Source organism: Eretmochelys imbricata, chromosome 13 (genome assembly GCF_965152235.1).
Source record: "Eretmochelys imbricata isolate rEreImb1 chromosome 13, rEreImb1.hap1, whole genome shotgun sequence".
Lineage (NCBI taxonomy): Eukaryota > Metazoa > Chordata > Testudines > Cheloniidae > Eretmochelys > Eretmochelys imbricata.
This window is the reverse complement of record NC_135584.1, coordinates 24,966,264-24,978,420: the sequence shown is the minus strand read 5'-3', so window position 1 is coordinate 24,978,420 and position 12,157 is coordinate 24,966,264. Positions and strand designations below refer to the sequence as shown.

The 12,157-nt window shown below is 49.1% G+C and overlaps 1 protein-coding gene across 1 annotated transcript in view; it reads left to right on the top strand.

Moving 5' to 3' along the window:
• Positions 1-12,157, top strand: part of L3MBTL1 (L3MBTL histone methyl-lysine binding protein 1) — a 43,530-nt gene that overhangs the window by 13,499 nt on the left and 17,874 nt on the right. The window contains exons 10-16 of the mRNA XM_077832081.1: positions 396-496; positions 2,098-2,249; positions 6,534-6,610; positions 7,335-7,420; positions 9,904-10,014; positions 10,578-10,692; positions 11,664-11,763. Of these exons, the coding sequence (XP_077688207.1) occupies positions 396-496; positions 2,098-2,249; positions 6,534-6,610; positions 7,335-7,420; positions 9,904-10,014; positions 10,578-10,692; positions 11,664-11,763 (742 nt within the window). The remainder of the gene's footprint in view (positions 1-395; positions 497-2,097; positions 2,250-6,533; positions 6,611-7,334; positions 7,421-9,903; positions 10,015-10,577; positions 10,693-11,663; positions 11,764-12,157) is intronic.

Sequence of the window (12,157 nt, the reverse complement as noted above, 5' to 3'; positions counted from 1 at the left end):
CCATAGTTCTGCAGCAGGGTTGGGTCTGCACTCACGGTGGCGGGAAGTGCAGTGACCCGGCCCCAGTCCGCGCCGCCGGTGAGTGCTGGGGGGTGGTTCCCCCTTACCCCCCAAGCCAGCCGCCCCCCACAGGGGGGCTGCGTAGGGCCCCAGAACAGCTAGGGACGGCCCTGCTGCCATGTGCACCCATTCGGGAGTGATGAGGGCTGCAGGGTGGTGGAAGGGTAGATGCTGGGCAGGAGGCAGTGGGTGGATGTTGGCTCCCCCGTCTGACGCCTAGGCAGTGCTTTGAAGTACAGCATAGAGGTACCACGCCTGTCCTTGCAGGTCCCGCTGGCCTGTGGAGGAGCTGCTGCTCTCTCTGTACATTTGCTTCTGTCTTTTCTTTTCCTGAGGGTGTTTAGGTTACAAGGAGGAGGAGTTCAGCTGGATGAACTATCTGAGGATAACGAAGGCTCAGGCTGCTCCCAGGCACCTCTTTGTGACCCCAAACAATGTGAGTGGCAGATCCTTCCAAGCAAACTCCTCTACGTTCACATGCATTTCCCCCCAAAGGGGATCTCCCCACCAATTTTGCTTTGGCTGCTTGCCCCCGATCCCTTTCCAATCCCAATAGTAAGGCTGCTTCTGAAATGGGGGTGACCCACAGAGAACAGGACCGACCTGTTCATGCACCGTGCACACAAAGAACAGTGTAAATTAGTGGCTGTGTCACCGCATCACCAATGTTGGGGGTTGTTCAGATAAGGGAGGTTTGTTCGGACCCATCTCTAATACAGCCTGTGTCTACACTTAAGGTGCGATGTGGAGTACAGGCATGACACACGCCGCAGTGAAAGGCTCCAGCAGTGGGGAAAGGCTCTGGCAGGGTGGAGGCAGCAGGATAGACATGGGAGGCACTGCCTGGGTGTGTGGAGAACTGTGTAGGGTTTATACCAGGGGGTTCAGGCATGTAGCGTGCTTACTCCACTCTACTCACCTAATCCGTCCGTCACTGCCTACACTGCTACTTATGCCCGCGCTAGCCGGACGTGCAGTGCCCATACTCTACCTGCCGCCATAAATGTAGATATAACCACAGACAGAGCTGGTCAAAAATATTTGTTTAAAAATATTTCCAGGAAAGCTTTTTTCTTTTTTTAAAAAAATTTCTAGATTTTTTTTTTTTAAACCAATAAAAGGTCAGTTTTTCACCTGTATCCTTCCTTTCTCTCTCTTTCTTCCATGTTCTCTCCTTTTTTCAGAAGCAAAATGGAATGGAACAGGGAGAGAAAGGGGAGGGGGGTGGGTGATACCTGGAATATTTGTACAAAGAACCCTGAATAAAATATCCTTTTTGCTGACGTTTTCAAAAATTTTCGAGGGGAAAAAAAAAAAGGCCTTATCAGCTCTTAAAGAATAAATAATAATAATCCATCGTTGTCTCTCTGATAAAATCAATACCAACAAATGATGTGTGATTATCGCAACAATTTCTCATTCAGCTTTGTCAGTGCAGTATTTATGACACTGTGTTTTATGTAAATGTTATATCTGAGAAGACTGGACCAGGTGGGCGTGATGAGAGGGGAGTGCAGGAATTGTGAACAAGTTGGGAGGGGAGTGCAGGTGTCGGAGGTTTAGGATGAGAATACTGCCACTGTCTTTCCTCATGTCAACCCCTAGTAATAAAGATTGTTGCTAGAGATTGGAAAGCAATAGTGGAAACAAGTGACTTATTACAGACCCTAATTCTTAGGGAAGCTGTTCTTGTCTGGGACTGCAGCATCTAGCAGGGGCCTGGCAATCTTGATTCATCTGTATCTTCCCAGATCTGTGAGCAACTTGCCTTGGTACCTAAGCCACGTCACGTAAATTCCCCATGCCTCAGGTTCCTTACCTGTGCCTGCTTCCCAGGGGAGCTGTGAGGCTAAATTCACTAATGTTAAAAGCACTTTGAGCCCCTCAGATGAAGGGCACAGTGTTACTGCTCAAGCGTTCCATATGGTGTCGGCCAGCAGCTGCTCAGGGCATGGTGGGGAAGGGCTGGGGACATAGCCGTAAGAGCAAACCGATTGGTGCCCAGACACACCTACCCTGTTTCTCTCCTTTCCCCAGAACACCGTTCCCACGGGATTCCAGGTGGGCACGAAACTAGAAGCTGTGGACCGCATGAACCCTTCCTTGATATGCGTTGCCACGGTGACGGACGTGGTGGACAATCGTTTTCTGGTGCACTTTGACAACTGGGATGATACTTATGACTACTGGTAAGAACACGGGCATGACCTTCCAGCACTGCCTCACTGTGCTGCCTCCTGCAGTGACTGATCCTGGATGTTTCCCAGGATGTGGATAATGCACTTGGCCAATTGTCTGGTACTGTCCCGAGGAAGTGAACTTCTTCCTGCAAGCATGAGGAAATGTCAAACCCTAAAGGGACCAAGCAGGCCTAAGTGTTATCGTTCCCCACCGCAGTCCCTTCTAGTCCATGATTCTATGTCTTATTAAAATAACTCTAAAGACAGGCCTGAACCAAACCCTGGTTCTGAGCCCACCTGAACTTTGAGAAAGTTCAGACCTTGAGCCAAAGTTTGCAGCTGAGCTCAGGCCCATTGTGGATTAATTCTGCACAGTTAAACTCTGCTACAAATGCAGAATCTCGAAGTCCAACATCATAACCAGCAATCTCTGACCCTCTCACCACACCCCCGTCCTGTCACCTGGAGAGCAGCATCATCACAGAAACTTGATGGAATGATGAATATCTGTGCGACACAGTAATACCAGGGTTCAGAATGCATAAGAATGTGCAAAATATATAGGAATGACAGAGTCAGTTGCGCTGGTGGGGGAGTGCCACTGTATGTGAAAGAAAGCACAGAGTTCAATACAGTAAAAATCTTAAATGATTCAAATGGTCCCATAGAATCTCTATGTATAGAAATTCATGAGTATAGCAGTAGAAATCACTGACCACTGCACTGTGACTGAAATGCTCAGGGAGATTAGAGAGGCTACAAAAGCAGAAAACCCAATAATAATGGGGGATGTCAACTATCTCATATTGATTGGATACATGTCCCCTCAGGATGGGATGCAGAGAGAAAATTTCTAGGCACCATAAATGACTGCTTCTTGGAGCAGCTAGTCCTGGAACCCACAAGGGGAGAGGCAATTCTTGATTTAGTCCTAAGTGGTGCACATGTTCTGGTCCAAGAGGTGAATGTAGCTGAACCGCTCGGTAATAGTGACTGTAATGTAATTACATTTAACATCCTTGACAGGGGCAAAATACCAAAGAAACCAACCACAGTAGCATTTAACTTGAAAAGGGGGAACTACACAAAAAGGAGGAAGCTAGTTAAATGAAAATTAAAAGAAATAATCATGAGTGAAATGCCTGCAAGCAGCATGAAATTATTTAAAAACACCATACTAGAGGCTCAAACTAAATGTATGCCCAAATTAAAAAACAGACAAACAGTAAGAGGACCATAAAAGTGCCACCATGGCTAAACAACAGAGTAGAAGAGGCAGTTAGAGACAAAAAGACATCCTTTAAAAATTGGAAGTCACATCCTACTTAGGAAAATAGAAAGGGCATAAACTCTGGCAAGTCAAGTGTACAAATATAATTAAGAAGCCCAAAAAATAATTTGAAGGGCAACTAACAAAAGATACTTTAAAAAAATTGCTGTTAGTTTTTGTATGTCAGAAGCAGGAACTCTGCCAAACAAAGAGTGGGGCCACTGGACGATCAAGGTGCTAAAGGAGCACTCAAGGAAGACAAGGCCATTGCGGAGAAGCTAAATGAATTCTTTGCATCCGTCTTCACTGCAGAGGATGTGAGGGAGAGTCCCATACCTGAGCCATTCTTTTAGGTAACAAATCTGAGCCATTGTCCCAGGTTGAGGTGTCAGTAGAGGAAGTTTTGGAACAAATTGATTAAATCAAACACTAATAAGTCACCAGGACCAGATGGTATTCACCCAAGAGTTCTGAAGGAACTCAAATATGAAATTGCAGAACTACTAACTGTGGTATGTAACCTATCATTTAGATCAGCCTCTGTACCAGATGATGGGAGGATAGCTAATGTAATGCTGATTTGTTTTTTTAAAAAGGATCAAAAGGCGATCCTGGCAATGTTAGGATAATAAGCCTAACTTCAGTAACAGGCAAATTAGTTGAATCTATAGGAAAGAACAGAATTATCTCACACATAGATGAACACAGTAGGCTGGGGAAGAGTCAACACAGCTTTTGTAAAGGGAAATCAGGCCTCAGCAATCTACTAGAATTCTTTGAGGGGTCAACAAACGTGTGAGCAAGGGTGATTCAGTGGATATAATATACTTGGACTTTCAGAAAGCCTTTGATAAGGTCCCACACCAAATGCTCTTTAGCGAAGTAAGCAATCATGGGATAAGAGGGGAAGGTCCTCTCATGGGTCAGTAACTGGTTAAAAGATAGGAAACAAAGAGTAGGCATGAATGGTCAGTTTTCACAGTGGAGAGAGGTCAATAGCAGGTTCCCCCAAAGATCAGTACTGGGACCTGAGCTGTTCAACATATTCATAAATTATCTGAAAAAATGGGTAAACAGTGAGGTGGCAAAATGTGCAGACAATACAAAATTACCCAAATTAGTGAAGTCTAAAGCTGACTGCAAAGAATTACAAGGGGATATCACAAAATTGGGTGACTGGGCAACAAAAAAGGCAGATAAAATTCAATGTTAGTAAGTGCAAAACAGTGCACACTGAAAACATAATCCCAACTATACATATAAAATGATGGGTCTAAAACAGCTGTTACAGCTCAGGAAAGAGATCTTGGAGTCACTGTGGATAGTTCTCTGAAAACATCCACTCACTGTGCAGCAACAGTCAAAAAAGCTAACAATGTTAGGAACCATTAGGAAAGGGATAGATAATAAGACAGAAAATATCTTAATGCCACTATATAAATCCATGATATGCCCACACCTTGAATACTGCATGCAGTTCTGGTCACCTCATCTCAAAAAAGATATATTGGAAAAGGTACAGAGAAGGGCAACAAAAATGATTAGTGGTATGGAATAGCTTCCACATGACGAGAGATTAATAAAACCGGGACTTTTCATTTTAGAAAAGAGATTACTAAGAGGGGGATATGATAGAAGCCTATAAAATCATGACTGGTGTGAAGAAAGTAAATAAAAGTAAATGTTATTTACTCCTTCTCCTAACACATGAACTCGGAGTCCCCAAATGAAATTAATAGGCAGCAGGTTTAAAACAACGTAAGGAAGTATTTCTTCACACAATGCATAGTCAATCTGAGGAACTCATTGCTGGGGGATGTTGTGAAGGCCGAAAAAGCATAGGAGGGTTCAAAAAAGAACTAGGTAAGTTCATGGAGGATAGGTCCATCAAGAGCTATTAGCCAAGATGGTCATAGACATGACCCCATGTTCTGGGTGTCCCTAAACCTCTGACTGCCAGAAGCTGGGACTGAACGAGAGGGGATGCATCACTCAATAATTGCCAAGTTCTGTTCACTCTTTCTAAAGCATCTGGCTCTGATCGCTGTCAGAAGGCAGGATACTGGGCTAGATGGACTATTGGTCTGACCCAGTAGAGCCATTCTTATGTTCTTAATATTACACCAATTTCTTTGTTTCAAAGCACTGAGAGGGAATGTTCAGCCATTACGCCCACCTCTCATCTGTTATCCAGAAGATGTTCCAGGCATGTCCCCTTTAGCAAGGGAGTACTCTGTTCGTGCCCTGTCTGTGGGAGAAGGAAAGGTTGCTGTCCTTCCTTTTAAAACACTCAGGTTTTTTTATTTTGTTTGGATTGTGGTTCTCTGCAGAGCTCCAAGCCAACGGTGCCCAAATTTTGTCCAGCTGAGGCCTATTCTAGGGTCTAGGAACTGCCCCCACAGAACAGACAATGAAAGAGATTTCCGCCATGCCACCCTTGTCTGTAATACGGAGGTGGGACCTGTGGAGACTATAGGTGCCAGTGTGCTGTGCTCCACGGGGATCTGAGTGAACGGTCCAGGACTGGCCTCAAGCCCCACACACTACTTAGCCCCGTGGACCACCTCACTCTGAAACTTCACGGGCTAGCCCTGTCTTCCTCTCCAGTAGTAAAGGGGCAGGGAATAATTCACTCCTTTGCCTCTCCCAGCAGTGGGACCACAGGAGTAGCAAGACCTGACTTGCACACAGGCTCATTGTGAAACTCAGGGCTTCATTTATTTCCCCCTCGGAAATTTGGGGCCCCATATATTGTAGCTCTGACCCTGCCAGGACTTGCAGTCATAGGGGCTGCTCCTCTCTGTTGAGGAGGAGGCTGTGTTGTAGAATGCTTAGGTTGGCACATGGCTATTAGGCCGCGCTCTGGCCACCAGTGTGTTGTGCTGTCCCAGCTGGTGCCATCCCTGTGGCAGGACACCTGCCCTGTCTCCTGAGGTCCTGTGCGCTGCCATGGAGCGATCATGGGCATGCCCTGGTTGTGACTGTACCTGCATCCCCCATGAACGTGTATGTGTGTGCTGCAGGTGCGACCCCAGCAGTCCGTACATCCACCCAGTCGGCTGGTGTCAGGCACATGGGAAACCCCTCACTCCTCCTCAAGGTGAGTACGCAGCCAGAGTCCGTATCCCAGGCTGTCGCTGGCTTCCGTGAGCTGAACCCTAGAGAACTCCCACTGTGGTATATTAAGCACACTTGGGACGTCGCGCTAACGCCCTGACTTAGCTGAAGGCTGGGGGAGTTTTGCTTCAGTAATAAGGAACTCAGGATTTTACCCATGGGAGTTTTTTTAAAATAAGGACAGGCCTTGAGGCTGCTGCCAGCAATCCCTCATGTGTTATTTCTCACTTTCCCAACACAGAACACACCCAGCTCCTTCTAAGGATTCTGGGTAGTGTAGTCCAACAGGCATTTCCTGTACCAAGAAGTACTATAATGAGAACTACCACTAGAGGGCACTCAAAACACCATGTTTTACCCTCCCGCCACAGCCAGCTGGAGCAAGGGGAAGGGGAGGAGCTGAAAAAACCCTGCCCTGGATTTATCTGTGATAGTCCACGTGCAGTGTGCTGGTTCTGTCAGGCCTGTCAGTGAGTTAAAGGAGAGCCCAAGCTGTCGGACGCTGGCACAGGTGTCACTCACTAACATGTCCCCTCCCAGAAGTGGACTTTGGGGTGCAGAAGGAATTGACACACATCCAGGAGTTTCCAGAGTTCGCTCCGGTACCAGTGCAGACCAAATGTTGCACTGGTCCCTTGCGGGAGCAGGGAATTGTGAGACACCCCCAGAGGAGAAGCCACTCAACCTGTTCATGTTTTCCTGTCCAGACTATCCTGATCCTGACAGCTTCAACTGGGAAAAATACCTGATGGAAACCGGAGCATCTGCAGTGCCAGCTTGGGCCTTTAAAGTGGTGAGTGCTGGGGCCTGGCCCTGCTGCTGGCTCTGCCGGTGCAGTCACGAGCCAGTGGGCACTGGGCTTCTGGAGAGACTGCCATTCCCATGTGGGTCTTTAAAGTGGCATCTGACATAGGCACTCCCTCATATAGAGTCTCAGCCATGCTGGCATGGGCCATTAAAGCAGGGGTGCTGTGCCTGGGCCCCCTGCAGACACTGGATTTGAATTCACGCTCCAGATCTCTTATTTGGAAACTGGGCCTGTGCCTTGTGAGGTTTGCCTGGTGGGCTGAGCCACAGAAACCATTGCCACATGGTTCCCCACCTACAGTGTGATATCCCCAGCAAGCCAGACTGCCTAACTAGGCCTGTGTTTGGGCTTTGCTTTCTCTCCAAAGGCTATGAACAATGTAACTGCCAGCAGTCACAAGTTACCACCCAGCTTTTTCTAAGCAAGCCCATTTATTCTTAACGTGGGAGCATTATAGAGAAAACATATTAAAAACAATAGAAGTTCCTATATCCATGCTAAAAGCTTACCAGAGATCACCCATCAATCTTATGGAGTCTCAGGAGGCCAAAGTCCATCCAACCCTTGCTGGGAAGGATTGGGGCCCGCTTGGACAGAGGGTCCTGTTCATTCGCTGGATCAGAAAGAAGGCCCTGAGTCTTGGATAAACAGCCTGCATTTATCCAAGTCCTTTCTCTGTTGGTCTCTGGATATTCTACTTTGACCCAGTATTTGTGAGCCTCTCCAGGTGGTGGCAGCTCTCTGGAAGTGTAACAACCTGAGTGAATTTGGCCCAATCACCCACCTCTGTTTGTTAGTTCCTGGAGGACTGTGGCCCCCCTCCTCCGTGGAATTACAGACTATCGCTGTCCCACAATGATACTGTGACACCCTGCTGGGGTTCTCAAAACTGTGAGCTACTATGTCACCCTCTCAGCCTCAGTAACTGAGAGCTTTGCTGCTGCTAAGCTATGTGTCAGCTCCCTGCCAAACCAGGTTGTCTGCCCTGCCAGCAAACAATTCAGGTCTCTGCAAGTCCAAACCTTTCCTAGCAGGAAACAATCGGTGAACTCCAATTCCCGAGTTCTTCAGAGACGTCTTTCTGCAGCGCACAGCCCCTTCTCACTGTAACACTCGCAAAACCTTGTCAAGTTCACTGCTCCTTTCAAGAGACAGTACAAAGCAGCTTATTAATGTAACTGGAGTTGACAGACCCTTTGCTCCAATCGCAGCACTGCGTTGGCTTACAGTAAAAGTAAAACAAGTTTATTAACACAAGGACAGAGGTTTCCGTGTTACCAAGTAGAAGGCATTGAGACAGAAAGGGTTACAAACAAAAGTAAAAACACACCCCTAAGATTGAATCTTGGCTTAACCAACTAGAGTCTTTTTGTTCAAAGAAGTTTTTATCATCACAGTGATTCTTCCAGCATGGCTGGCCTGTTCTTTAGCCACACACGGCGCTCAAAGCACTTGGTGTCTTTGATTCCTCTGGTGAAGGATAACTATGGGGTTTTCTCCGCTCCTTATTATAGTAAACCATTGTAATGTAAACCATTGTAATGTATTCTTTGAAAAGTAAACCCAGATACCTTTCTCTCTCCTGCAGGGGTGTAGACACCATGGTGTCTTCTCCCACACTTGTTAGCTTGATAGCTTTGTTTACTTTAGATATAATTTGTACCTTCATTGTCTGTGCCTGACAACCAGGCTGGTCAGACAGGCAAATACACATTCCTTTCTCTAGGGCAGACTGGGCGTATGCAGTGCTTGTCAAACACATTTTAAGAACCTAGTTTTAGCACATATTTATGACTCTTTGTGCGTACCCCATACATACACCACACAACAGTGTTACCAGTTTGTATGTGGTACCTCATGTGACATCTTTTAGATACAGGTTTTGACAACAGCGTTTTAGGTGCAGTAAGCATGTCAGGCCTGAGGAGAGTTGCTGATGCAGAGTAGTGAACCACCAATGGCCCTCTGTCACAGATACATAATGCAGTACGATTTCCCAGAGATATTGCAGGAAATTGCCATTGTCCTCTCTGTTCACCTCATTAAGCTCCGCGGCCTCTAAAACCAGAAGGTCTGTGGCTGTGGGCTGGCTTACACTGAAAAGCTACGTCTCTCTGGGATGTGAAAAATCCACGCTCCTGAGTGACGTAGTTAAGCCAACCTAACCCCCATTGACCTAGCTACTGCCTCTCAGGGAGGTGGAATACCTACAGCAATGGTGACCCCTTTCTGTCTACAGCGTGCGGTAAATGTAGTTGTAGCTGTGGCCCTTTAGTTTTTTTAAGTGTAGACGTAGCCTGTGATGGCAAGTGTGTTGGAGAGAAGCAGGGGGCGATCAGAGCTCCGTGATGGATGTGGCAGACCCCACCCACAAGGAGGGAGGGTTTGGGGGAGGTATACAGAGAGTGAGAGTGAAGGAAATAGGAGCTTGTGGGCTGCCCTTTGACCCTCTGCACTCTCTGCCCCAGCGGCCACCCCACAGCTTTCTGGCCAACATGAAGCTGGAGGCGGTGGACAGGCGGACTCCCTCCCTCATCCGCGTGGCCAGCGTGGAGGACGTGGAGGATTACCGGATAAAGGTGGGTTTCCTGCTTTCTGCTTGGTGCCTGTGCTTAACTGCCCCTGTAGCTTGCTCCTGCCCACCCCCATCTTATAGTGACTGATAGAAAGATTTCAGTGCAAAATACATGTGTGTGCGTGTGTGGGCCAGCCAACCAGCTTGCTTGCCCCCTTCCCCCCCCCACCCCCGTGGGGAATCTCGGGCTTTTCTCTTCCCAGGAGCAGACCCAGATTAAGGCACCACCACATGAGGACCTCTGTGACCCTGCTCCCATCCCTCCTTGGTGTGGCAGCAAGTTTAGGATGAATGGGGGCAGTTCACACCTCTTGGAGTGATTGTTTCAAGCTCTCTGCAGACTCTGGGGCACATCTGTTACACTGGGTACATTTTCATCATCCAAGAGGCTAGAAATGAAAGCTGATATTCTGATATTCTCACATGACTCCAGGAGCTGGGGCCCGGAGCACAGCCCTCCAGTGCCTCTGTTTTAATCCCACCCTGCCAAGAAGTCCACGTGGGTTTAATACTCATTAGAGGGGGACTGTGATGGTTAAACAGTGACCTGTCACCTTGTCTCCTCAGGTCCATTTTGATGGCTGGAGTCATGTCTACGATTTCTGGATCGATGCGGATCATCCAGATATCCACCCCGTGGGATGGTGCTCAAGAACTGGACACCCGCTGCAGCCTCCTCTCAGTAAGTACCGGTGCCGATGCCAGTGCTGTCACCGCGGCCCCATCCTGCTGGCGCTGTGCCTGAGGCCTCACCCTGGGGGTGTTTGCTCTGACATCACCTGCCCGGTAAGTGCTAGAACCTGTAGCCACCCTGTGCTGTCCCTGCCCCCTGGGCCAGTGAGCACACTGACGCCGTGAGCAGTGCAGGAATACCCCCTCCCCAGCGCGATGCCAGCAGAGCGGGGCTGGTATCCGAACGGACACCAGCTGCACCCACTGTGCACCCCTCTCAATGGGAGCTGGCACCAGCATGCCACACGGCAAATCTCATAGCCCCACACCGCCCTGTGACGGCAGTGGGTGTTTTGTCAATGGACCGAATCTGCAGTGGTGCCATTGAAGTCAATGGACTTACTCCAGCATTACACCACTGTCAGTGAGAGCAGAATCTGGACCGTTGGCTCCAATGGAAGCAAGATCAAGCCCTCCGTGTGTATTGGTCCCTGCGCTGATCCCAGCAGGTTTTTATTTTTACCGCCAGTAGCAGTAACAACCCTTGGCACCTCCACACCCAGCAGATCTGCTCCCTGCATGCCTGCAACCTGTCAGTTGGCTCTGGGGCAGACCCTGGGCACAGCTCCCTGAGCTCGGTGTGAGTTCCAGCAGAGGAGGGAGCGAAAGATTGGGCCCAGATGGGGGTTCGGTACTCTCAGCACTGCACAGATAGCACCACTAGGGGCTGTGAGGCCTGGGATCTTTTGCAGAGCTAAGAGCTGTCTCAGCTGCAGGCTGGCTGCCAGAAGCAGGGAAAGCCCTGGCTGGAGTTCCAGAGGAGCGCTCCAACTTGCAGAGCCAGCAGTCTTTAAAATCAGCGTGTTCACCAAGCACCTATGGTGGGAAGTGCTGGCACCTGGCAGCTTCGTTGCTAGCCTGAGGTAGCAGGTGGGTCTCCGAACCCATGACCACATCTCTCCTGTCTCTCGTTTGCTCTAGGGCCAAAGGAACCAGCCGCTTCTGCCCACGGGGGCTGCCCTACCTTGGGTTGCAAGAGCATCCCTCATACCAAAGGCTCCAAGTACAGCTTTCACCACAGGTGAGCTCCCCACAGGCAGCCCAGGGGTCAGTCCAGGGCTCCTGCTCTGCTGCTGCAGGAGGCTGCAGCCCAGCTGGGCCGGCAGCGGGCCGTGGGAGCAGCAACTGGGGGCTCTTCTGTGCAGCTGCAGACCTGTGCCCCGTGGAGCCCCCCAGAGCTCAGAAGCCCCCACCTGGCTATGGGTCCTCTGGGCTCCAGATCCACGAGTCCACAGATCCACCTGACCCCTCCCACCCAGCTGGCAGCCCTCCCTTCCGTCCCACTTGGTGCTACCCCAGCTTAAGGCAACCCCTTCTCTCCTCCTTCTGGGCCCAGAGAAACAAGAGCAGACAGACCCCGTAGCTGCAGGGAGCAGGGGTAGCATGTGCTAAATTAACCCCCCGGGGTGTGTATT